The sequence below is a fragment of the Meles meles genome, chromosome 6, assembly GCF_922984935.1.
Source record: "Meles meles chromosome 6, mMelMel3.1 paternal haplotype, whole genome shotgun sequence".
Taxonomy (NCBI): Eukaryota; Metazoa; Chordata; class Mammalia; order Carnivora; family Mustelidae; genus Meles; species Meles meles.
Genome location: NC_060071.1, coordinates 49,091,104 through 49,117,697, shown reverse-complemented (window position 1 = coordinate 49,117,697; position 26,594 = coordinate 49,091,104). Strand labels below are relative to the sequence as shown.

At 43.3% G+C, this 26,594-nt stretch overlaps 2 protein-coding genes across 3 annotated transcripts in view; one reads left to right on the top strand and one right to left on the bottom strand.

The window, feature by feature from the left end:
• Positions 1-537: 537 nt before the first annotated feature.
• SPG21 (SPG21 abhydrolase domain containing, maspardin) lies at positions 538-21,664 on the top strand. 2 transcript variants are annotated; one of them, XM_046008166.1, is made up of 10 exons: positions 538-805; positions 4,547-4,633; positions 6,042-6,147; positions 7,272-7,433; positions 11,231-11,311; positions 12,246-12,391; positions 15,960-16,068; positions 16,846-16,953; positions 19,552-19,692; positions 20,938-21,664. In XM_046008166.1, exons 3-10 carry the CDS (start codon positions 6,133-6,135, stop codon positions 21,052-21,054), a joined length of 879 nt encoding a protein of 292 aa, XP_045864122.1. In that variant the 5' UTR covers positions 538-805; positions 4,547-4,633; positions 6,042-6,132; the 3' UTR covers positions 21,055-21,664. The 2 variants fall into 2 exon arrangements, with proteins under 2 accessions (XP_045864122.1, XP_045864121.1); XM_046008165.1 differs by lacking the exon at positions 6,042-6,147.
• Positions 21,665-21,794: 130 nt separating this feature from the next.
• ANKDD1A (ankyrin repeat and death domain containing 1A) overlaps positions 21,795-26,594 on the bottom strand; it is a 48,904-nt gene continuing 44,104 nt past the window's right edge. Inside the window, exon 16 of the mRNA XM_046008164.1 lies at positions 21,795-26,006. Coding sequence (XP_045864120.1) covers positions 25,945-26,006 — 62 coding nt within the window. The 3' untranslated portion in view covers positions 21,795-25,944. The remainder of the gene's footprint in view (positions 26,007-26,594) is intronic.

Genomic DNA, 26,594 nt, shown 5'->3' with positions numbered 1-26,594 from the left:
GATGCAGGAGCTGGAGGCTTGGGGGAGCCGTTCTCAGAAATCCCTCAGAATGTCAGCCCAAGTCTGGAAACTGTTGTGAGGGGTGTTACAAGGGAGGACTATGGAGGACGTCTTGGTTGTGCCAAGAGGAAAAAAACCTTGCCAAGCAAAGACAGTATACAAAGCGCTGTTCATCAAAGCCTGTAACCCAAAGGGGTCCCCCAAAGCTTTACATGGTGGAGAGAACCGGTCCGCACCTGCTTCCTCCAGGAGAGCGCGAACTGAAGACTGAGGCAGGTCCCAAGGAGTCAGGCGCCCCTGACTCGCACAGTCTCTCCCTCGGTGTCCGATCGAATGGGTTATCTAGAGCTGACCCAGAAGCCACTCGGAACTCCTCCCCGAGTCTGCCGCCACCTCCAAGGAGGACACCGATCCCCAACCGGCAGGACATACTGAGAGCGCCGGGGTCACTCACCTAGATCTGCATCCCGTCCTGTCGTCATGGTGACCGGCGGAGCCACGCAGCCCCGCCCCTTCCTCATAACGTGGCCCCGCCTCCTCCGAACCCGGAAGCGCGAGGCTCGCGCCCACTGCGCGGACCGTTCGGCAAGGGGGAGCGCGGCGGCCCAGGCTCGCCCGGCCGCGCGCCCCGCCCCTCGGAGGCCCGCCCTCCAGCTCGCCCCCACAGCCCGCGGCGCCTGCGGGTACTGAGTGCTCCAGCTGCCGGCGGTGACCTGGGCCCAGCCACCCCCACGGCCCGCGCTCCTACTGGAGGGAAGAGCCGCCTTGGGGAGGAGGGAAAGGGACGTGGGGGAGGCCACGGCAGGTGAGGGGTGGGCGAGGGCCTGGGAAGCGGGGTGTGGGTGTGTGATGTGTTTAGGCTTGCAGGTGGGTGTGTATGTAGTGTGCGTGGCTGCCTCCGTCGGTGTGACTTTGTTAGTGTGGTCCCTAGTGGGCTGGTCCATGTGACCATGCACGTGATCCGTGTGTGTGTGTGTGTGTGTGTGTGTCTGTGTCTGTCTGTCTGTCTGTCTGTCTGTCTGAAGTCGAGTTTGGGTTCCTGACGTGGTCGGTGTACCTGTGACCTTGCCTTTTTGAGGCTTTCACGGTGGGACTGGGGATGGGTGGGGTCTGTGTTTGGATTATCTGGGGTGGGGGTGGGGTGGGGGGTGCTGGACTGGAGCGTACTGCTGTAATCCGGTCCTGGGGATACACTGCTGCAGCCCAGGAATATGTTTTTCAACTTTTAAGAACTCCGAGCAGAAAGAAGCTAGTTATTTTGGAGATTGCATCTCAGCCTGAAAGTGACCAATGTCTTTGTCATTGTCAGGTGTGAGGGAGGTAGCAGGACTAGTGTTTCGCTTTTCTTCTTCTGGTTTTCCTGGGGAGTTATAAATTCTGCATTTATGCTGCTTCTTTGTCTCCTTGTGCAGTGTTCCAGCTCCTTGTAGCAGAAAGACTCAAGAGACTCAGGAGTAACTTAATAGCTGTGTGCAAATTTCCCAGAGCTTTTATCCCAAGACAGCACAAGGTGGGGTATCACCGAAGAAATGTCAATTAGGCAGCTTTTCCTCCCATGAGGTTTAGATAATAATGGAGTAAGTTCCTGAAGAGAATAGGGATAAATCTGCCCCTGAAGAGATCTGAAAAAAGGATAGCTCTCTACTGGTGTGGTGAGCTATGGAGCCTTGCCCTTTAAAAAGCCAGTTGGGGGGGCACCTGGGTGGCTCAGTGGGTTAAGCTGCTGCCTTCGGCTCAGGTCATGATCTCAGGGTCCTGGGATCGAGTCCCGCATCGGGGTCTCTACTCAGCAGGGAGCCTGATACCCTCTCTCTCTCTCTCTCTGCCTGCCTCTCTGTCTACTTGTGATCTCTCTGTCAAATAAATGAAAAAAAAAAAAAAAAAAAAGCCAGTTGGATCGCCTAGAGACTCTCAGGTTCTAATATTTTCTTATTGTTGGTATTAATAATCACAGATTGTCCATATGTGGATCAACTACAGATTGAGATAAAAGATCCAAAAACCTCTGACTAGTTAAGCTGGTTATGTGACTTAAACATTTTTTAAATACAGTCTCGCTGATTGTAAACTGGCAGGTTCTGTTGAAACCCTGAGGGATAAGTGCATGTAATTCTTGGTGCACACTCAAAATTGGCAATTTTATTGTCTAGCACCTAGAGAGGGCTAGAGAGGACTGGGTGTTGAAAGCACTCCCTGAGGAGGGGTTTCTTTAGGCAAGATTGAGGCTGATCTCTGCAGCCCTTTTCCCACCAGTGTGAACAGGTGCTTTAGTTTTTGTGGAAGAATTGAATTGTGAGAGATCAAATCAGTCCACATTTGATCTGCATTCTTTCTTATTTAATACTGACCAGTTTGGTCGCAATCTCAGTTAACTTTTTTTTTTTTTTTTCCCATATACAGAATGTTCCTCTTGTGACTTGGAAAAGTATACCCCTTTAGAGAATGAAAGAGAGCTAGGAGAACAAACTTCCTTTTCATACCACTCACAGCTGCTTTGCCTTTGCAGCAGTGAGTGGTTTTTTTTCCCCCCACTTAGACGTCAGTTGGTCAAATGCAACATTTGGTATCTGTCTTACCTTTCATGTGCTGCCAAACTAGCACAAGTGTTAAAATCACTTGCCCCTACAAAAATGTAGTCACAGTTGAGTGGAATCTTTCCATCTAGTGAGATTAGTTATAGTACTGAGTTGGTTGTGAATAATACTGCGGACTGTGGTAAGGAACATCTTTCTACTTATTTTTGTGGGAAGAAGTGGATGACAGTGAATGTGTGTGCCCGTGTATGATCTGTGTATGTGTACGATCTGTATGTGATCTTTATGATAGTTTGGTTTGTACATTGCAGCCGATTCCGAAACTGAATAATTTGTCCCAAGTTTGACAAATCTGGAAGCTAACTATTTGGCTTTAAGGGGCTTAGGTGTTTTATAAACCTCCTGAGTAGATAAATGGCTTAGATCTTTTTTTTAACATGTTAGTATTTGTTAAGAGAAAATGGATATGCGGAGAACGATTTTCTTTATTCCAGTATGAATTATAACTGCATTTGTACACACTGATTTCAGCTTAAGACTGGCTAATGATATTCTCGGTACTCTTTAGAACAAGTTATGATTTTAACAAACTTTTCTAAAATCACCATCCTAGCCTTGAGAGAACAGACAGTTATTACAATGTCAAGGTTGTAAGTTAGGTTTAGTAATGGATGTCTACATTTGCCATCTCCTTGGGGTTTAGTTTAGTAACCCCTCAAGGTTAGAGGTAACTGTTAAGACTGTTAGTTCCTTGTACTCCCAAGACAGCAGATGTGGGAGGCCAAAAGGGAAGAGTTTCATTGGGTTTAGAGTCCCCAGCTCCTAGCCAGTCCAGAGAACTCCCTGCCCTCCAAAATGGCAATTCAGAGTCAGCCCAGGAGTTAAGTCTAGTGGTCATGAACACATCCTAGCCCTATTGGGAAATCCAGACTCACCCTAGGGGTAGAGGACAGGATGAACAGCAAGTATTTGAATCCTTCCAAACCGGTGGGTGGAAGTTCCTCATTTGGCAATAAGAATCTGCAACAGAGAGCTGTAATTTCAGTTTCTTATTATGACATAACACAGATGCTTTAGCAAAGAGGGGCAGCCTTTCAATTGAAGATGGCCAGCCAGTCCGAAGCTCTTACAGGGCTGAGTCAGAGGGAGTTTAGGATTGCCTGATCCAGTTTTCTTAGGACATAGTCATCCATTTTGTCAATGGATAACACCTTCTCTGTGCCAAGCACCATTCTAGACTTTGGAGATACAGTGGTGAAACAGTTGTAGATGAGAAAACAAGCCCAAAGAGGGTCAGTGATTTCCAAGGTCACAGAGCTATAAAAGCTAGAAATCACCGATTTTTTTCTAAAGACAAATGTTTTGTTGCTAGATACAGTGCCTTCAAGCCTATTCTGGTATTTTATCATAGATCTTTCAGAGGAGGTTATATCACTTTTAAATCACACCAAGGTGAACAGCAAATCTTCCTGTATTTTGCATTAAGAACTACATGTGAAGTTCTGAAATTATATTCCAGTAGAGTTAGATTTATGGCATTTTGTGAAGTGATCAGGAGGCACACTTACATAACCTCCTTTCTCTAGTGTGGACTGTTCCCTATAATTCTACATCTTTGTTAAAATAGATTTCTAAGATACTGTCAACCGAGTTTGCAGTCATTTAAGTAGGGCAGGCAGTCTGATGTCAGAGAAGACTCTCCCCTGCCTCTGGTCCTAGCTCTGTAATAGCCATGGGATCTCTGGTAAGTCATGTAAATTTTCTAGACTGGATTCTTCATCTGGAGGAACGAGGGAGTTGGAGTCATTATCTCTCAGGGCCCCTTCCTGCTCTATGACTATAGGATTTCACCAAATTGTTTTCTGTAGCTTAAGTATATACGAGAGATAAAATAGTCCATTTCCTTGGTTTTACCGTTTAAGGTATTGTTGGTATAGCTAGACCAGACTCTACATTTAGTTCTGATGTAAACCTGAATTCTTGACATGAAACATCACATGCTTTTATTTCAGGGTTAACCTCCATTTCAGCTAATCATGGGAGAGATTAAAGTCTCTCCTGATTATAACTGGTTTAGAAGTACAGTTCCCCTTAAAAAGGTATGTATGGTTTTACTACACCTCTTCTTCTCAAAATCTTGTGTTTTGTTTTTGTGACTGAGATGTTATGCCTTAGTAGTGTTTGAGAGAAAAGGTTATTGCCAAGTATCGTGCCTGTGGGCTGCAGAGCATAAAGTTCTCCTCTTCTTTGTCAAGTGCAGTCAATTTTTGAGACTCATTCAAGAGTAAAAGTGGGTATAACTATACTCATTATTTTATAATTGCTTTTATGTATCCAAGCAAGCAGGAATATGTGTACTCTGTTTAGGGGAAAACTTGCAGTAACAGCAACTACATAGTAAGTGTGGTCAGATTCTGTTATAAACCCTTTTACTGTTCCTCGGATTTAAGATTTACTTTGGGTCACATTATAGGTCCTCTGCAGTGGTAGTCATCTTCAGGAAATCTTATTTGCCTGGGATGTCCAAAAACCCCAAGCACTTATATTGAAGTTTGACTGTTGACTTTGAGTCCCTAATTAATCACAAATGTTTGGGGATCACACTAGACAAAAGCTAGTTAGACCACAGAGCAAAATCTTTGCTGATCCCTTTGCAGAAGTATGAGAGTACTGTGATCTGAAAATCTTCTGTGTCTCTATTATAATCGTTGTGTCAAGGTAGACATCTGTGAAAGCACCATGCAGTTTTGAATTAATAACAGAACTTTTCTCCATATAGAATTTGAGATACAGTTCTCCTCCAATTATAAACAGAGTATCTGCTATATAACCAGCAGTGTTGTAGAATTTCCCAGATACTTTATTGAATTCTTCGAACGGTTTAACAAAGTGGGTAGTGATGCCCATTTCACAGATGACAAAACTGATACCCAGAGAGGTTAACCTGTTAAAGGTCACACAGCCTGGTAGAGTCTGGATTAGAATCAAATTAATCTGGTTTCAAAGCCAGAAGTACTTCACTGCTTACCAAAAAGAGCCTCCCTTCCTTCTTGTTCCCTGGGAAACACTGTCATGCTAAAAGATAATTGGCTCCTGGGGTCCCTCTACCTTGTCCCATCCCTGCAAGTAACTCCTGTGAGCTCCTCTTGACGGACTCACTTTCTCAGCAAGCCGATCACCAAACCCAAGACAACACCAGACTTACTGAAATATTCTTAAAAGTAGTTATAGCCAGTAGTTTCACTCATGTCATGTTCTCCAGACTGACCTCAGTCTGGTCCACGAGTCATGATAAGTTTGCTTGAAATTTTGTGGTGCTAGATTTTAAATTATCAAAGAGATACTGTGTCTTCTAAAATTATCAAATATAATTCTGACAGATTTGCCATTCAGGGAACTCTGAGAACATTGAAGTGATAAACTTATTCCAAATGGATTACTGAAATAATTTCCTAGAAAATCTTGGAGATCTGAATATCTTATCTCATATGAATGTTATTACTACAGGATCGGGATTTACTGTGTGTACTGTCAAAAGCCGTTAAGAGATTTTCATCACAATCATAACAAAAACAAACCAAAAAAACCCCAAAAAACAATGAAAAGCAAAATGGTGAGTGGCAAAGTACAAAGGGCAAAAACACAGGTATGAGATATCATCTGTGAGCTGGGGAAGTCCAAAAGTGAATTGTTAGGGTCCTCTGGACATTACCTTGCCCCATTTGTCTGCTCCCAGTGACATCCGTGATCCCAGTGAGTGTGTTGCCATCCACAGTGACCCCCTGGGCCCACAGCACTGCCAGCTAGGAGCTCTCAGAAAACAGAACCTGGAGACCTTGAGATTTTTAATGGGAAAGTAGCATAAATATCGATTTGCACTGGCAAAAGTTCAGGCAGTAAATGTACTTTTCCAGATCCCACCAAAAAGTGAGCCAGAGAAAACAAAAATGATTATGCAGTGAATAATACTGATATCTAACACTCACTGAACACAAAATAGCTGCCAGACTCAGCACTGAGCACTGACTTGACTCAGCTTATTTAATGCTCATCTTTTTTCCCCTGCTGGGTTAAGAACTAATTCAGGAGGGTTTCTGAGGCTCCCTACCCTCTTTTCCCCAGAAAGACAGTTTTTCCCTCTGCCGACTCCCCACACCTGACTGACTGGTTTGAAACATTCTCCCAGGACAGGGACACCTATAGCTGCCGCATCCTTCCTCTCTAGCAAGAGTCTCCCGCCTCAGAGGCATGGTCTGGATCAGGTTCCAGAACCATCTCCTGAGTGTGACCATCTCCCTAGTTTGTCCGAGAGCCTGGAGTCTTTTCTCCCCTCTGGACAGCACTGGAGAATGACTCTGCAAATTGCCTCCTACACACACACAGCCAGAAGTATGGGAAAGAAATAAGATGCCATATACAGAATTTATTGTTCAATGGTAAACAGAATAGGGCTTCATATAATCATGGATGGGAAAGAAAATTAAAAACTGATTTCTGAAAAAAAAGCAGCTCTTTGGAAGAGTATGAAGCAGTTCTGTGTAATATGTTACCACTGAAGAGGGAAAAAGAGACCAAAGGAGTTTATTATACATGCTAGTCTGGTGTGATCCCCAGGGAACCTTGTAACAACCAAGGCAGTGGCATTAAAATTGTCAGAGAAATTGTAGTATAAAGTAACAGAATAAAACCAAATCCATAAGCTTTTCCTTTTTTCTTTTCTTCTAACTTTCCCTCCAGATTATCGTGGATGATGATGATAGTAAAATATGGTCGCTGTATGATGCAGGTCCCAGAAATATCAGGTGTCCTCTGATCTTTCTCCCCCCTGTCAGTGGAACTGCTGATGTGTTTTTCAGGCAGATCTTGGCATTGACTGGCTGGGGTTACCGGGTTATAGCTGTAAGTATTATTGGGTCAATATTACAATTCTGTCCACATTTCATGGGGGTTTTTGTATGTGTGTGCTTTTTTTTTTTAAATATTTTATTTATTTGACAGAGAGAAATCACAACTAGGCAGAGAGAGAGGAGGAAGTAGGCTCCCCGTGGAGCAGAGAGCCTGTTGTGGGGCTCGATCCCAGGACCCTGGGATCATGACCTGAGCCGAAGTCAGAGGCTTTAACCCACTGAGCCACCCAGGCGCCCTGTATGTGTGTGCTTCTGTTTCTGATTAACTATAGTAATGGCCATGTTTTTAGTGTCTTTTTTTTTTTTTAATGGAAGGAAGATATTGTTTTCCTTTTTTTAAATGTGAAATGAAATCTTTTGAAGGAAGGCTGTGCAGTACATGGACACACAGAGAAGCAGAGGGAACAGACCTCTGTGGAAACCTCTGTGCCCAGCTTTTACGTAGATTGTCTTAAGTCTGAATAGTAGGAAACATCAGCCTTGTTTACAGATGAGGAAATGGAGGTTCAGGTCATTTGGGTGATCGTGGCAGGCCATGGCCACTAGGGGGTGTAGGGAGAACGTCCGGAGTCTTCGGACTCCATTTCCCCTCCTAGTTCATGACTCTGCGGCCTCCAGAGGAGATGAATGTGCACTATCCCACAGAAAGGGGTCTGCCAACACTCGGGTAACTGAAAGCTTGCTTTAATGTAAGTCTTCAACAGTTGAGATGAGGTTTATTAATTATAATGCTCATAAACTCAGCATTTGGTTAAGAAGTTTTCTGTTTTTGTTATTTTATTACTGAGTTTGTACTAAATTTCCCGTTGATTGTTCTCAAATCCCTTCTGGGAGAGCAGCGTAGGTGAGGAAGGCGCTGTTGTTTGTGACTAGTTTTGTGGCATGCCCCGACTGTGTAACAGTGGAGGCTGGTCTCCTGGCTTCCCAGGATGGAGAGACTCTGCGGCTTTGAGCAGGCAGTTGTTTCTGGGAGCTGGAATAGTAACACCTAAACAGGTCTCCCTGTGGGAGTATTGCTGTTACTATTTTATTTACTGTCTGAAGGAAAGAAAACCCTGACCAGATCTCTTCTCTTGGAAGGTAACTGAAAATCCTACTGGGTTTACCACCAACTAGGGCCACACAAAACAAATCCTAGTTCTTCCTCCTAATAGCCCTTCTGGAGAAAACTAGTTATTATCAGCACCGCCTGCTGCCTTCCCCCAAGGTCTTTTCTTCTCTGGCAAAATTCTCCACATTCTTTAATCATTCCTCATATGGTGTGTTTTGAGTCTCTGCAACATAATCCTCCCTTGTTCTGGGTTTTCATAAATTCCTCTTGGTAGACGGCATTTTAGGAGAGCAGGATGGCCGCTGCAGCCCAGGACACGGTAGTAGCTTTCCTGGTGGCCACTGTTAATCAGCCAGGGATGGGGGAGGCTGAGTGGCCGCAGGCTTCTCTCTCACTTGAGAGCACTATCTGAAGTTGACTGTGTTTTCATTGCTCCGAACTGGCAGGTCATGCTCGCTTTGCCTTCCAGATAGGTACTTCTTTTAGCCCTCAAGCTTCTTGACGTGGGATTTCCTTATTTCATTAGCTAGATGAAGAATAAAGAAAAGTCCAGGGGCGCCTGACTGGCCCATTTGGTGGAGCATGTGACTCTTGATGTCGGGGTTGTGGGTTGAGCCCCACGTTGGGTGTAGAGATTTCTTAAAAATAAACAGAACAGGCCAATGGTGACTTCAAAGTTACTTTGTCCTTATGTGCCTAATTCCATGAGATTTTAAAACGTACTAGATACTTGTTAATATCTCACAGTTAAAAGGCACAGGCCCTTTTCTCACTTAAATTTTTTTTGAGATAACTACAGATTCACATGCAGTTGTCAAAAAATAATGCAGGGGCACCTGGGTGGCTCAGTGGGTTAAAGCCTCTGCCTTCAGCTCAGGTCGTGATCCCAGGGTCCTGGGATCGAGCCCCGCATCCGACTCTCTGCTCCGCGGGGAGCCTGCTTCCTCCTTTCTCTCTGCCTGCCTCTCTGCCTACTTGTGATCTCTCTCTCTGTGTCAAATAAATAAATAAAATCTTTAAAAAAAAAATACAGAGCTATCCCTTCTTTGCCCAGTTTCTCCCAGTGGTAACATTTTACAAAACTATAGTAGGATATCATAATCAGGGTATTGATTAATACAATCTACTGATCTTACTCTGATTTCTAGTTTTACTTGTACTCGATTATATATATTTATGTATATGTCTGTGTGTTAAGTTGTATACAATTTTATTACCTATCTAGGGCATAGATATCTTTAAAGGCTTCATAAAAATACCTTCTTGGGGCACCTGGGTGGCTCAGTTATTAAGCATCTGACTTTGGCTCAGGTCATACTCTCTGAGTCCTGGGATCAAGCCCCAATTTGGGCTCCAGGCTCTGCATTCAGTGGGGAGTCAGCTTGTCTCTCTTCCTCTCCCTCTACTTCTCCCCTCCACTCACGCAGGCGTACGCTCTCCCTCTCTCAAATAAATAGATAAAATCTTTAAAAAAATATGTCATCGTGAGGCACCTGGGTGGCTCAGTTAAGTGTCTGCCTTCGGCTCAGATCATGATTCCAGGGTCCTGGGGTTGAGCCCCATGTCAGGCTTCTTGCTCAGCGGGGAACCTGCTTCTCCCTCTCCCTCTGCTGCTGCTCCCCTGCTTGGGCTCTCTCTGTCACATAAATACATTTTTTAAAAAAATGTAAATTAAAAATAAAAAACATATCATCTTCTTTCTTTTCTATCATCTGACTCAAATTCTCAAATTTTCTGCTAAGGAGAAGCTCTTTTCCATCCTGTCAGAATAGTGGAATCTTACCTACAAATGAATTTTTAATAGTAAAAGTAACATAATTCTATCAGATCTAAAATTATCCTATTATATACTTGGCAGTATCTATTCCAGCGATTTGTTAGTGACAGAATGAATCTAAATACTTAAAACAACCAGCCTGTCAGGCATCATTTACTTTTTTTTTTTTTTTAAGATTTTTTTTATTTATTTGACAGAGAGACAGAGATCACAAGGAGGCAGAGCAGCAGTCAGAGAGAGAGAGAGAGAAGGGGAAGCAGGCTTCCTAGTGAGCAGGGAGCCCAATGTGGGGCTCGATCCCAGGACCCTGAGATCATGACCTGAGCCGAAGGCAGAGGCTTTAACCCACTGAGCCACCCAGGTGCCCCTCATTTGCTTATATTAAAGAGAGGGCAATTCTTGGGTGACAAGCTCGTATCCCCTCAAGGGACTTTATGACTTGTATTTCTTTTCCTCCTCCTCATCAGAATTCATAGGCTACCATAGGGGCACCATACTTTTTTGGTCACAAAAGTACAAGAAATCAGAATGACTAAGTCAATTAAAAAAAGAGGAACAATTTTATTGAATACTCCCTTTAAGCCATGCTACCAAAAAAAAAGAGGGAATTCTCCCCAGACAGAATTTTATTTAGAGCCATAATTTGGAATTAAGGTAGATTTAAGGGCAGATAATATTTCTTTATTTGGAAGGGTTCAGCCCTGTTCATCCATGAACCTCAGAGTTTCTTAGCTATTCGGGAAGGAAGTAGATGTGAATTGAAATTGTTATTCAATTTCACTAGTGTGCTATTTTTTAAATTGGTCTGTTAGGTAAAATGTGAATTTCAAAGTTTAGAAGAAGGTGAGAGCTTATTTTCACATAGTTCGAATAAGGAGGACAGCTTGAGCAAATGAGAAATGCTGTTATGGGAGTCCTAAATTTTTCATTTATATATAGTTATTAATTAATGTTATTTCAGTTGCAGTATCCAGTTTATTGGGACCATCTCGAATTCTGTGACGGATTCAGAAAACTTTTAGACCATTTACAACTGGATAAAGTGAGTCCCCTAAAACTATTTAAATGTGATTTTAATGCAACATTTACATTGTAAAGGGTGGTGTTACCTTTCATTTTTTTAAGTGGTAGTTCTTTTGAGATATAATTCATATACCATATAATTTACCCTTTTAAAGTGTGTGACTAGGGTTTGTAATATAGTCACAGATAGATGCAACCATCAACACAATCAACTTTAGGACATTTTTTTTCACCCCAAAAAAAAACCCCATAGTCATTAGCCGTCACTCCTGACCCTTCCTCCCGCTGGCCCTGGCAACTTAATCTACTTTCTGCCTGTGTAAATGTACCCTTTCTGGGTATTTTGTATAAATGGAATCATGCAATACTCATCTTTTCTAACTGACTTGTTCAACTTAGCATAGTGTCTGCACAGATCATCCTAGTAGTAGCCTGTTATCAGTACTTCAGATTCCTCTTTATGGTCAAATAATATCCCGTCGGGTAGGTGAACCACATTGCATTTATCCATTTGTCAGTTGAGGCATGTTTGGATTGTTGCATTGCTTGGCTGTTAGAAATAACACTGCTCTGAACATTCGTGTGCAGGTTTGTGTGTGGACATATATTTTCGGTTCTGTCAAATATGTACCTAGCGGTAGAATGATCAAATCATAATTTTCTTAAACATAAATTACTAAATGGCTTCATTTTCTAGTGCAACCTAGAGGTAATGTTTTTTCTTTTTTTACCTTGTATTTGTGTACACAAATTGTTTTCTTGACAGGATGTGTCTAAATTTTATTTAAATACAATATTTCCTAAATGTTGAACTGCTATGGTTATTTCGTCCAATGACTAGTGATGACATTATATTCTTTGCTTGGTGATAACTAAAACAACTTTTTTGAGGGGTATTTATGTTCAGGATTGATTATTGTTTTAGTATCCTTCTTATATTTGTTTGCAACTAGGTTCATCTTTTTGGGGCTTCTTTGGGTGGCTTTTTGGCCCAGAAATTTGCTGAATATACACACAAATCTCCCAGAGTCCATTCCCTCATCCTCTGCAATTCCTTCAGTGACACCTCTATCTTCAACCAAACTTGGACTGCAAACAGGTAAGAATGTAAACATTTGGCCAAAATTATGACTTTCATTCAGTAGAATTTTTTAAAATGCGGACTTTTGGGATTTTTTTGTTGCACTGAGAAGCGGGGCACAGGGGTTATATCTACTTCCATCTTCTGGAACTACCCTGGCTTTTAAAATTAGAAACAGTCAGGGCACCTGAGTGGTTCAGGTGGTTAAGGGTCAGCCTTCGGCGCAGGTCATTATCCTGGGGTCCTGGGATCAAGCCTCATATGGGGCTCCTGCTCAGCAGGGAACCTGCTTCTCCTTCTGTCTCTGCCTCTCCCTCTGTACCTCATGAATAAATATATAAAATCTTAAAAAAAATAAAGAAGAAAACAATCAGAGGCACCTGCCTGGTGCAGTCATTTGGGCTTGCAACTCTTGGTTTGGGCACAGGTAGTGATCTCAGGGTTGAGATCAAGCCCCGCATCGGGATCTGTGCTCAGGGTGGTTGTCTGCTTAAGATTCTTTCTGTTTCTGCCCCTCCCACTTGTTCTCTTTCTCTCTCTCAAATAAAGAGATAAATAGATAAATCTTTAAAAAAAATTTTTTTAAATAAGTAAAATTAGAAACGATTACCTTTGCAAAAAAGAAAAAAAAAAGACAGGAATGAACTCTGAATTCAGCTATTCTCTTATTCTGAATTATTGTTTAGCTTTGTTCAATGTACATTCATGTGCTCTTACAGTATTAGTTATACAGAGCCTGTATACAGAGCCTGTAGAACTAGTACAGTGTTCTGCTTGTTCCACTTACTATTTTGCTATATATTGACTGACATGGTTTCTTTAGGCATGTGGCTTCCCCCTATTCTTCATCATGTTCTACTGTAAATCTTTGTACAAATCACTTTTTTCCCTTCCCTTTCTGGGTTATTTCCTTGAGATGTGTTTCCAAAAATAGAGGGAATAGAACATTTAGTCTGTCAGCAGACATTTTGCACATCATGACACGTTAACAGTAGTCAGCTTCCAGAACAGTGGGAATGGTGGAATGCTTTGTGGGGCAATCAGTGGGGGGCTTGTTTCCTTTGAGCCATCCCTTTATTGAAGATACCATTTCAAGTAGTTTGGTCAGTATGTAATAGTCACCTTAAAGCTGACTTAATGTGGTATCTTTCATTGCTAGTGAGGCTAGGCTCTATAACCTTTTTAAAAAAAAGAAAAAAAGGACCAGTGAATATACATACCTGTATGACCAGGTTGATTTTCCCCGAATGCTATAGGTAAACATTGTTTTCATGATTTTCACATCTCTTTAAAATTGAAGGGGCAGCTGGCTGGCTCAGTTGGTAAAACATGAGATTCTGGATTTCTAGGTCCTGGGTTTGAACCCCACATTGGGTGTATAGCTTACTTAAAAAAAATTGTACTCTGGTCTTTTTAAAAACTTTTCCTGATATTATCTCAGTAGTTTGCTGAGCAATTGTGCAACAGTACATTACCTACGAAGAGTTCATGTCCAGACAAGGCACTATAGCTCATTGATTATTTTTGATGATTTTAATGTTGTTTTAATTGCCAGAAGCCAAGACTACTCCTACTTTGTTTTCTTTTTGTTTTTGTTTTTTTTTTTCATTGTTTATGCACCACACCCAATGCTCTTGCAATCCGTGCCCTCCTTAATACTTACCACCAGGCTCACCTATCCCTCTCCCCGCCTCCCTTCCAAAACCCTCAGTTTGTTTCTCAGAGTCCACAGTCTCTCTTGGTTTGTCTCCCCCTCCGATTTCCCCCAGTTCATTTTTCCTTTCTTTCTCCTACATAAGTTGGGTATTCATCCTTTCCAATGGAGGTGTAATATTCCATTGTATATATGAACCATATCTTCTTCTTCTTTTTTTTTTTTTTGTTAAGATTTTATTTATTTATTTGACAGAGAGAGAGAGATCACAAGTAGGCAGAGAGGCAGGCAGAGAGAGAGGAGGAAGCAGGCTCCCTGCAGAGCAGAGAGCCCGATGCGGGGCTCGATCCCAGGACCCTGAGATCATGACCTGAGCCGAAGGCAGCGGCTTAATCCACTGAGCCACCCAGGCGCCCCTGAACCATATCTTCTTTGTCCAGTCATCTGTTGAAGGGCATCTTTCCACAGTTTGGTGACTGTGGACATTGCTGCTATGAGCATTGGGGTACATATGGCCCTTCTTTTCACTACATCTGTGTCTTTGGGGCAAATACCAGGTAGTGCAATTGCAGGGTCATAGGGCAGCTCTATTTTTAATTTCTTAAGGAATCTCCACACTGTTCTCCAAAGTGGCTGCCCCTACTTTGTGCTCCTGCATGTGAGCTATATTTTCTCAGGTATCTGAGTGCTTGCTACATGCCACACATTGAGGCTACAGGGGCAGGCAAAGCCAACAGAATCTTCCCCTCACAGCGGGTACCTAGGCAGCATCACCTTGAGAAGATATGGAAGCCGTAGGAGGGACAGAGAACGGTAATGAAAGATGGCCAGCTGTGCTTGTTGAGGGAAGCTCAACTAACTTCCAACAAGCCATTCCATGGAGAGAACACGCATCAGAACGTAGTCTGCTCCTCTTATAAGTCATTTTCAGCATAGGTTTAAAGAAAGTAGTATTTGCCCTAGACAATGGCTCTCAGCATTTGTAATTAATGGAATAAATACCAACTAAAAATCACATACAGAAATTCGTAGACTGACTTGCTTTGAATTAGTCCAGTTGAATCTGCTGTAGCAAACTTCGGGAGGTACAATAACTTTTTCATTTTTTTTTTTAAAGATTTTTATTTATTTATTTGACAGAGAGAGATCACAAGTAGGCAGAGAGGTAGGCAGAGAGAGAGGGAAGCAGGCTCCCCGCTGAGCAGAGAGCCGGATGTGGGACTTGATCCCAGGACCCTGAGATCATGACCCGAGCCGAAAGCAGCGGCCCAACCCACTGAGCCACCCAGGTGCCCCAATAACTTTTTCATTTTGCTATTTTGAAATATCAGTCGTTCAAAAGGTGATAGAAACCTGAAGGTTGAGATCTTAAGGTTTCAGTTTTCTTTTTTTTTTCCTTAAGATTTATTTACTTATTTCAGAGGGTGGGGAGGGTAAAAGGAGAGGGAGAATCTCTGGCAGGCTCCCTGCTGAGCACAGAGCCCAAGGCAGGGCTTGACTCCCATGACCCTAAGATCGTTACCTGAGCCAAAATCAAGAGCCCACCACTTAACTGACTGAGCCACACAGGTGCCCAAGTTTTTAGTTTTCTAAAGGAAATAGTTTAGCCATTAGAAATAAAGTCAATTAGTTAAAACAAAATCTCAGAATTATCAAAATGTCTACCTTGGTAAAGGTATTTGAAATACTGCTTATAATTATTCTAAATCCTCCAATAAAACTTTGATCATATTAAATCATAACTCTTTGGGAGCTTGGGAAAATACATGTAAAAACAAGATGCTTCAAAAGCAGCTATTTGAAAGAAGAGACCAGCTCTTTTTATCTTTAGATCCTAAGTACCTAGCTAATACAAAGCTACAGTAGTGAATGGAATATTTGCTATTTTTGTGTAGTCTTGCAGATTTAAATTATCAGGTCTTTGTTTTACAGCTTTTGGCTGATGCCATCATTTATGCTCAAAAAAATCGTTCTCGGAAACTTTTCATCTGGCCCAGTGGACCCTATGATGGCTGATGCTATTGATTTTATGGTGGACAGGGTAAGGATCACGGCATTAGAAGGGGGCCACCTTGTACTAGGAATTTTCATGTCTCCTTGGTTCCTGATGATCTGTCTGTCTCATTGAATGTGTATTAGAGATGTTTGTTAAGCAGTCTTCCGTATTTACTTTAGTACATCAACAGATGTTACTGCTGGTAAGTAATTCATCAGAATCACTTGAGGGGAGCTTTTAAAAATACAGATTCTGGGGCACCTGGCTGGCTCAGCTGGTAGAACGTGCGGCTCTTGATCTCAGGGTTAGTATGGAGCCTACTTAAAAAAAAAAAACAAAAAAAAACACACAGATTCCAAAGCCTCACCAGCCCATTGAACTGGAATCCCTGGGCATTGGGTCTGAGAATTTGTATTTTTACTCTACTCCCCCCTCCTTCTCCTCCCTGAGGGGAGTCTGAAGTAGTGAGTCTACACACTGTTGCAGTTAAGAGGCTACGGGGCTAGATGATTTTTCTGAGGTCTCTTCCAGCTCCAAAATCTCTTAAAAATGTTGATCTGTCAGTGTGGGGCTTTGGGAAATGGCTTGCTGCCCACAGGCACCTGATTGAAGAGGCACAGGTTGAAGGTTCTGAATGCCCAGAACAGCGCCACCAGCTGGGAAGCCCAGTGCTGGTCTCCCGGGTACCTCATATTTCCTCACAGATGACCTGGCCCACCACACATGATGCCACCTTTCTAAGCACAGATATCAGCTGTGGATTTAATGTAAACATGAGGCACAAAATTAATCCAAACACTTTGCCTTTGTTTCTTCCTGCAGCTGGAAAGTTTGGGGCAGAGTGAACTGGCTTCAAGACTTACCCTGAATTGTCAAAATTCTTACGTGGAACCTCATAAGATTCGGGACATCCCTGTGACCATTATGGATGTAAGCTTCCTTTTAAGTAAAATAGATGCTTTACCTTTTTAAATGTATATATCAAGAGCTTCCTCATAATTATAATTTTTCAGCACGCCTTTTCAAATGCTGCTTTGGATTTTTTTTTTTTTTTTTTGACAGCCCTCTCCCCAGCTTTTTCAATTCTAAAACAGTCAGTTTATTGCTTATCCCATATTTTCCCTGGTAGGAATAACACCCTTGAATTCAGAATAAACATAAACAGGCATGGTAGTCCTTACCCATTTTGATGTATTTTTGCTGTTGTCATCTCCAGATAAGTGCAGTGAAGAAAAATTGCCTCTCGGGGCAGAGAATCAAGAATTCCATAAAGTCTAATAGGCACAAAAGCTTGCTGCTTATATTTTTTGAGTTGTGGTTGAATACACATAATGAAATTTACCATTTTAACCATGTTTAAGTGTACAGTTCAGTGACGTTAAGTACATTTGCAGTGTTGTGAAACTGTCACCACCATCCATTTCCAGAACTTTTCATCATCCCAGACCGAAACTCTGCACCCATTAAACACTACTCACCAGTCCCTCCTCCTCCCAGACCCTGGTAACCAATATTACATATTATATATAATATTATATACTATGTCTATGTATTTGACTAGTCTGTGTACCTCATGTCAGTGGAATCATACAACATTTGTACTTCTGTGTCCGGCTTATTTCACTTAGCAGAATGTCTTCAAAGTTTATTCCTGTTATAGCATGTGTTAAAGGCTGAATAATATTCTCTTTTAGTATATACCACATTTTATTTATGCAATCGTCTGTTGATGGGCATTTGGGTTATTCCACCATTTGACTGTTAAGAATCATGCTGCTCAGAGTATTGGTGTACAAATATCTGTTTGAATGCCTACTTTCACTTCTTTTGGGTCTGTACCTAGAAGTAAAATTGCTGAGCCATATGGTGATTCTGTGTTTAACTTTTTGAGGAACCATGATACCATCTTCCACAGCGGCTTTACCATTTTACATTCCCACCAGCAACGCACAAGGGTTCCAGTGGTTCCATCTCCTCCCCAACACTTGTTTTTTCCTGTTTTTTGATAATGGCCATGCTGATAGATGCAAAGTGGTATTCCATTGTGGTTTTGGCTTATTTTTTTAAAATCATGTAACTTGCATACCATATAACTTTGCCTCATAAATGGATGTATTGCTGAAATCAACATATTTTTTTTTAATATTTTTTATTTATTTGACAGAAATCACAACTAGGTAGAGAGGCAGGCAGAAAGAGAGGAGGAAGCAGGCTCCCTGCAGAGCAGAGAGCCTGACGTGGGGCTCGATCCCAGGACTCTGGGATCATGACCCGAGCTGAAGGCAGAGGCTTTAACCCACTGAGCCACCCAGGCGCCCCTGAAATCAACATATTTTTAAGAATTGATTTTTGTCAGGAAATTAGCCATATTACAAGCATGTAAATAATAACTTCTCATTGTCAACTGGAATCTCTACATTCTGACATTTGCCATGACACAGAACGAGGTTTTCAGTACTCTTGGTAAAATAGTTGGTCCTCAGTACATTTGCACTGCTTGCCCATCTTTCCAAGCTGAGCTCACCACTTGGGTACATGGTCACTGAAAACCGTGTATAAGCTTCAGCACATTGGAGATGCTTTTTATGTGTGCTTCATTTTGGGGCGCCTGGGTGGCTCGGTGGGTTGGGCCGCTGCCTTCGGCTCGGGTCGTGGTCTCGGGGTCCTGGGATCGAGCCCCGCGTCGGGCTCTCTGTTCCGCGGGGAGCCTGCTTCCTCCTCTCTCTCTGCCTGCCTCTCTGTCTACTTGTGATCTCTCTCTCTGTCAAATAAATAAATAAAATCTTAAAAAAAAAATTACTTTTTGAAAGCTTGTTTGCATGTATGTAAACATAAGTTTATGTGGGCATTAAAAGATGTCTAGAATCATATACTCCAAACTGCTAACAATGCCTCCCCCAGGAAAAGATCTGGACTTTTTCTTATACTCTTAAAAAGATTTTATTTTGAGGGGTCCCTCGGTGGCTCAGTGGGTTAAAGCCTCTGCCTTCAGCTCGGGTCATGATCCCAGGGTCCTGGCATCGAGCCCCGCATCGGGCTCTCTGCTCAGCAAGGAGCCTGCTTCCTCCTCTCTCTCTGCCTGCTTCTCTGTGATCTCCGTCTGTCAAGTAAATAAATAAAATCTTTAAAAAAAAAAAAAAAATTTTTTTTTTAATTTTTTTTTCACTGAGCATATACTACTTATGTAACTGTTTTTAGGTAATAAAGTAAAAGTTCTTTTGGGATTTTAGTGATCTTTTTGAAATTAATTGGCTTTCACTATTAATATTCTTTTAGTTTAGTCAGCTGTGTTTGAGGAGAAAAAATTCATGACCGAATTTTCCCCCAGTGAATGCAAGAGACGTTTGACAACAGAATCTGTAGCTTATGTTGGAGTTAGAAGTCACCAGGGATGAGTAGGAGATGGCCAGGGGTTCAGCGGTGTCTCTTCACAAGCAAGAAATACTTTGGGAGGCACGTTCCACAGTGTGCAAAGAGCCTATTAAAATACTGGTAAGCTTCAGTTTTGTGGTTTTTTTTTTTTGGAAGGTATTTGACCAGAGTGCACTTTCAACTGAGGCTAAAGAAGAAATGTACAAACTGTATCCTAATGCCCGGAGGGCTCACCTTAAAACCGGAGGCAATTTCCCATACCTGTGCAGAAGTGCAGAGGTGAATCTTTACGTACAGGTAAGTCCCAGCTTGGAAGCCAGAGCACTTTGAACGCAAAGTGTATGGTTTGAAACATAAAGCTGTTTTTCTTTTCTTTTCTTTCTTTCTTTTTGATGGTAGAATAAGAGAACTACAGAGCTCTCTGTAGGAATGAGGCATTCGCTTGAAAAAGGTGGTTTACGTTAATGATTTATAGCAGAATTCAGCTGGGTATATTAGAGACAGTTGAGTGACTCTCTGCCTACCATCTCTTTTCTAAGAAGAGCAGGCCCACATCCACACACACGTCCTATGATGTGACCTTGTCTCCTGAATACAGTGAATTCAGTCAGAGCAGAATCACCTTCATGAAGCAGCTTTCTGATCCATTTCTGATGCATTAAAAAAAAATACACACAGGGAAGGGCGCTTGGCTGGCTCGGTCAGAAGAGCACGCGATGCCTGATCTCAGGGTTGTGAGTTCGAGCTCCATGTGGAGTGTAGAGATTACTTAAATAAATAAAATTTTAAAAAATAAAAAAGCGCGCACACACACACGCAAAAACTAACAAAAACTGCCCCTTCACCCTCTACTCAAGTGGGCTTAATTAAAATAGTGAGAAATTATTGCTTTGGTAGTTTGGCAAGAAGTATCAAGAGCTTCAAAACCCAGTCATGTCTTTTAGTCCTGTCATCTGCTTGTGGCAGTGGATCCTAAGGAGAGGACCCCAAATTCAAAAAAACTCGGGACAGTCATCACGGTCTTACTCAGAACAGCAGAGGATGGGAAGGACCTGAGTCGCAGCAGCAAAGCAGGAGGGTAAACACCTACTCACAGAGCAGCGCGCTCTGTGAAAATGCTGATGAAGAGTTTATAGGAACTTGGAGAGACTTGTCACACAGGAAATAGGGAACAAAGATCCCACATTGGGGTTTTTTCAAAATACTTCTTTGACTTTACTGTGTTTTCTAGCTTTTCTGTAATCAGTATGTGTTCCTCTGTAATTTTATTTTATTAAGATTTTTTTTTTAATTTATTTGACAGAGAGAGAGATCACAAGTAGGCAGAGAGGCAGGCAGAGAGAGAGGAGGAAGCAGGCTCCCCGCTGAGCAGAGAGCCCGATGTGGGGCTCGATCCCAGGACCCTGAGATCACGACCTGAGCCGAAGGCAGAGGCCTAACCCACTGAGCCACCCAGGCGCCCCTGTTCCTCTGTAATTTTAGAAGTATAAAACATTTCTGTGCTGTCGTGGCATTGAAAATAACAATCCTGTGTTTCCATAGATCCATTTGCTGCAATTCCACGGAACCAAATACGCGGCCATTGACCCGTCAATGGTCAGCGCCGAGGAACTGGAGGTGCAGAAAGGCAGCCTTAACCTCAGTCAGGAGGAGCAGTAGCTGCAGCGTCGCCTGTTGATGACGAACGGTCCAGAGAGTTCTTGTACAATCAGTGGTGTGAGTGCCCGCTGGGCGGCCTCCCCGTTCCGTGGTCGGGTTCGCCGGTGATCACTGTGTTTGGAAGTAGGACTGTTTGTCATCTTTGTGACAGGCAGCAGCTCTTCTGAGCCAGTGTAACTCTTCCCCCTTCAGTTTTTTTTAGCTTTTGAATTTGAGGAAGTACTTTTGAAGACTCCCATTTTAAGAATTGTGAAAATTTTGCTACCAAAAGTCTTCTCACCACCAAGTTCTTAAGCGAATGTTAATTTCTGAGGTTTGGGATTCTGTGAGTTTTTTTTTCTTTTTCCTTTTCCTTTCTTTCCTCCTCTCTTTTTATGTTATTTGCTGTAAATGCTGCATATCCAGATTGTGTACTGGAAGGACATTGGTTATTTTTATGCTTTCTTGGTCATAACCATTATCACAAGTGCCAAGGCTCTCTGTCACCCTACCGTTTGCTCTCCTGAAAAATCAACTACTTCTGATTTCCTGTTAAGCAGATCATTTTCAGTTTTATCTGTTGTCTTTCTAGCCATTACAGTCATTTGGAATAAAAATTCAATTTCAGTGAGTGGCTTTGGTGATTACTGTAGCTGCCCAGCTGGGCTACATAGACCTAGGACTTTCTGAGAAGCAGGCCATGGTGTCATTGGCCAGTTCTTTGTGACATTGGGTAAGTTACTTAATCTCACTAAAGTGCAATTTGCTCCTTGTCAACTAACGGTAGCCCTTATTTACTGAGCTGTTAGTATGTGCCAGGTACTTTTCATAGGTTCTTGTCTCCCCCTCAGTGGGAATGTCTCTTAAATCTCTTGTAGAATGTAAATTCCTTTTTTTTTTTTTCTTGCCATTACTCTGTAGAAGAAACAGGCTCATTTGCTCTATAGAATTCCCCACGGCCTGGATTTTGCCGATTGCAGCCTCACGGTGTCCTTTAACTCGTTTCTTTGTCCCTGGTATTTGCCCTAAACTAGCACTTACATTTAGAGGATCATTCAGGTTCAGATTCAGTCTTCTGGGCAGGAACACTTCATAGGCAGAGCTGTGAGCTTCCCACAGTGTCACCTTGGGAGGCACGTAACCTGGTTGTCCTGAGTTGTGGTGAAGATGACTGGGTGGGGTCAGTCAGCTCCAGTCACTGGGGAATCCCACTGCTGGTTCAGCTGCCAGTCCTGATCCCTGCTGAGACACGCTGTGCTATCAGAGGGTGCAGAGGAGTGACAATAACTCTCGTTTTTACCTTTCCATTTATTAACTAGAGTTCTCAAATTTGTTTTTTTAAATCTTACCCTCATCAACTATTTGGTTTCTCTGAGGTATAATTTAGACCAAAAAAATCAGCATCAGTGCTTCTTTCCCTTTAAGTTCTCAGAACACTGAGTTAGCCATACTATTTCTGATTTCATCTCTACCACAACCCTGATTAAACTGATATTACAGGTGAGGTCATGGAGACTGGGAGCGACCAAGACGGGAAGGGCAGAGCTGGGATACCAACTTGAGTCTGACTATCCCTAAAAGCAGTGATCTTTCCACATAGTGTCTGCTCTGACTGCCCTGTGACTTGAGAACAGTCAGGAGTTATGGAAACATCTGGAAGCCATGAAGGTAGAGCTTAATGTTTTTAACCGTTAGCATCTGAGGCTACGTCTCAGTCAACAGGGAGCTGTGGGCAGGGCCAGGCTGTACGTGGTCAGCAGCCCCTTCCTCATCTGGCACAGCAGTGAACTGTGGGACTGCCCTCTGCTTTGTTTGAATTCTCCCTGTGTGAGCCACTTCCCCCGGGCAGCTTTAACTACTCCATGGTTCGATGCCCTGATGACTGCCATTTCCAGCCCCGAATGATTCTGAGCTGCCCTTGAATGCTTAACAGGCCTATCAGGCCAGAATTCTACAGGCACACCCATGTCCCCACTGCCCAGACCTGCCCCTTCTCTCCTAAACCATCAACTCTATTCCCAGTATCGCTGTTCCTCGGGTTCCCCAGCTAGAAACTCAGCCATCTTGGACCCCACCCGTATCCCCATATCTCGGGCTACAGCAGATACCGAGATGAAGCTTTGGGAGCAAGGTGGTTATTTAGGATCAAAAGAAAGTTGTGGCAGGAAGCAGATTGGGCACAGAAGAAGCTGAGCTATGACACAGGCCTGACCAAGCACCAGTGGACTGTGTAGGGGTCTCTGGAGCTAGGAGTCCCCATTGAAATAGTCTCTCCAAAGGCTGAAAGAGCGGGGGCCCTCCTGCCCCTCCAGCTCATCTCTCCTCCTCCATGCTTCCTGTGTCCCAACCACACCAGTCCCCAAATAGATACATCTCCTCACCACTGTTCCATTGCACAGACTGTGCTTCTTGCTTGGAATGTGCTTTCTCCATTTCTGTCGTCTTTGTGAGCTTCTCGCACCTTCCTCCCCTTCCTCTTTACCTTTCCCAAGGAAGAACAAATCCCATTGTTCTCTGGACATGCCCATCATCACACCAACCACACGATGGTACCTTATTGGTATCCCAGCTCCCCCTCCACACCCCGCTGCACATCACAAGCTTCCAGAGGGAAGGAACTGTGGCTACTCCGCTCTGCATCCTGGCTCCCAGCAAACTGTCTGGCACAGAAGACACTCAGTAAATATTGACCGGTGGTGGTGAGTTGAGTGGTGTGGTTACACAGAACCAATCCACAACAGCTTGTCTGACTTGAAATTTTGCCATATGTCTCCCAAACGAAAGAAACAGATCTTGAATGTGAAAGATGAATTTCAACATTTCAATTTTATTTAACAAGTTGCTTTTTTGTCTTGAAAAAATACAAAATTCATTTTGCAGAATTTTTCCACATAAATAGTCTAAGTCCCATGTGGTACAAAATACATTTCCTAAATGGAATAAATGGAAGAGAAAGTTCTTCCCCCTCGACAAAGTACATGCAGGGGGCGCCTGGATGGCTTGTCAGTTGCGCCTCTAACTCTTGATCTCAGCCCAGGTCTTGATCTCAGGGTCATGAGTTCAAGCCCCACTGTGGGCGTAGAGCCTACTTAAGAAAATGAAAAACAAAAAAACAAAACCACAACATATGCAGAGGAAGGGCACGGAGGTCTGCGTGCTGCACGGGGGGCGGAGGGGGGTGGTCTGAATCTGGCTGTGAACACTGAAGCCTCAGGCCTACAGGTTACTGCATGTGAAACAGGTTGGTTTCAAAGCTGCCTTTTTTTGCTTTTCGTAAGTTCTAGGTGGTTTTTAAAAATTATTAATAGGAACAGTTAAAAAAAAACTGAGCAGAAAGCACAGAGTTCCCATGCACCCCTCTGCACAGCACAGTTTCTGCTACATTTTTTCGCATTTGTGTTAGTATAGTGTTTGCAGGTTTATCTGTAGGATAAACTCCTCCTGGTGGGATTGCTGGGTCAGAAGGCAAATGCATTTGTCATTTGGGCAGATAGAACGACAGCTGCCTTTCAGAGGATTGTACTACTGGGAGTTCCCGCTGGCCCGGTGTGACGGCTGAAGCCCCTTTCAGCTCTAACAGCTTTTATCCTGTCTCTCTCCCAGGACTCGAGCCCAGCGGGTAGATCTGTAGGGAGTTTTTCTTAGACGTGGGCTCCTAAACTGGCCACAGCGAGCTGTGCCACATGTGAGAGAGCACCAATTAGAAAGCGCTTGGAGGCAGAACTTCCAAGCTATTGCCCAGCGCAGATAATTCCCTACACCTGTGAAACCCTGGGGAGGCTTCCTGAGTCCCATCTTTGGGTGCCCCGCTCTCACCAGTGCGGCCGAGCCACAGGGCAGCCTGTGCTGGCCTGGCACCTGAAAGCAAAGCTCCAGACCAGCTGGGCTGGCCAGTATGCTTGCCCCTTGCCACAGAGGCCTATTTAAATTTCTGATCATTGAAATTAAACTACACATTCTGTTCCTCAGGCCCACTAGCCACACTTCAAGTACCTAGCAGCCACAGGTGGCTGGCTAGGAGTAAATATTGAATAGCCCAGATCTGGAACATAACTGTCACCCCAGAAAGTTCTGTTAGACCCTGCTTCTCTGGAGAGGTGACCCTCTAGACAGGGCTAGTAAAACTAAGACAACAACTTAATGTAAGGCTTGTTCCTGGACTGGATCCTGGTCCAGAAAAAGACATGAACGGCTCAACTGACAAAATGGGAATCAGTTCTGAGGAGGAGTTAAGAGTGTGGTATCAGTGTTCAATTTCTGGTTTTGAAAATTATGCTGTGATTAAGATGTTAATATTTGGGGAAGCTGCATTGTGAAGTGTTTTCAGAAATTCTTTGTACTGGTTCTGCAGTGTTTCTTGTTAGGTCTGAAAGGATTTCAAAATAAAACTTTTAAATTAAAAACTAAAACAGAAAAAAAGAGCGTGTGCCTCCTGGAACACGATTGGGGACAGAAACAGCTGTGGAGTAAGCGTGGTGTTCATGAAAAGCCAGTCAATGAGCGAAGGGCAGTCCATTTTGTAAGTGACGGTTGGAAAGACAGGAATGTGGGGTTTGGCCCCCGACCTCAACAGCTGGACTAGCTGCTTTATCCATTCGGGGCCTCAGTGTCCTCTCTGAAAAGATGCCCTTTGCATCTCAGGAGACTGCTGTGAGGCTCCAAGAGCTGTAAAGGACCATACCTGTGGGAAGGGATTACCTGCAGAACCCAAGCCGGCCCTGGCCCAGCCCTTGTGAAAGATTACAAGCCGTGCCTGCTGCTCCTGCTTGGCTGCGTGGTTCAGTACAAGCAGCTGGAGGTCTGTTAACAGCGATTTTTTTTTTTTTTTTTTTAAAGCCCTAGTGGTGGTCCTCTTCTGTTCAGTGGCTCCCATTCTGAGGCCTCATGCCCCTGAAAGTCTGGCCCCTCCGGTTACATGGCCGTGCACCTGCTGGGGGCCCCCAGGTCAGCATTTGCTTTCTTCCTGATGCTTTCTGCAAGAGAGAAGAATCCTATTGCTTCATGTTGCCTACGCTCTGCCTCACAAGGCTGGTTTTATGTTTTAATTGCCTGCCAGTGTTTGTGCTAAAAGAAGATAGATATTTAAGAACATTTTGGAAAAAGAAAAAGTCATTCCTAACTCCTCTCACCCCGACACCCCGGGCCATGATTGTTTTTCCACCTTGCCCACAGCAGCTGTGAGTTACCCACCACACAGGGGGCTCTCCTTTCTCCTCTCTCAGACTTGCCAGCCCTGTTTTCACTGTTACTGCCTGACAAACAGCCTTCATTACTACTGTGACTGCTTGATACCCTGTCCTGGAGTTGTCCCATAGCGCACCACACCAGTGGCCATTACGGTATTTACAGCTCTTTCATTGTGAGCTGATTTTGGTTTTAGTACTGAACATTCTATCTTGCTTGCCTGATAGTTCCACAGGGTGCTCAGAATCTCAAACCAGGCATGTAGAATGGACAGGCTCCAAAGGTTGTGATGGTCTCAGAAATTTTATTTATTTGACCAGATCGAACTGTTGGAACTCCTATTAAGCCAGTTCTGGCCCATATGTCTTACTGTTTGT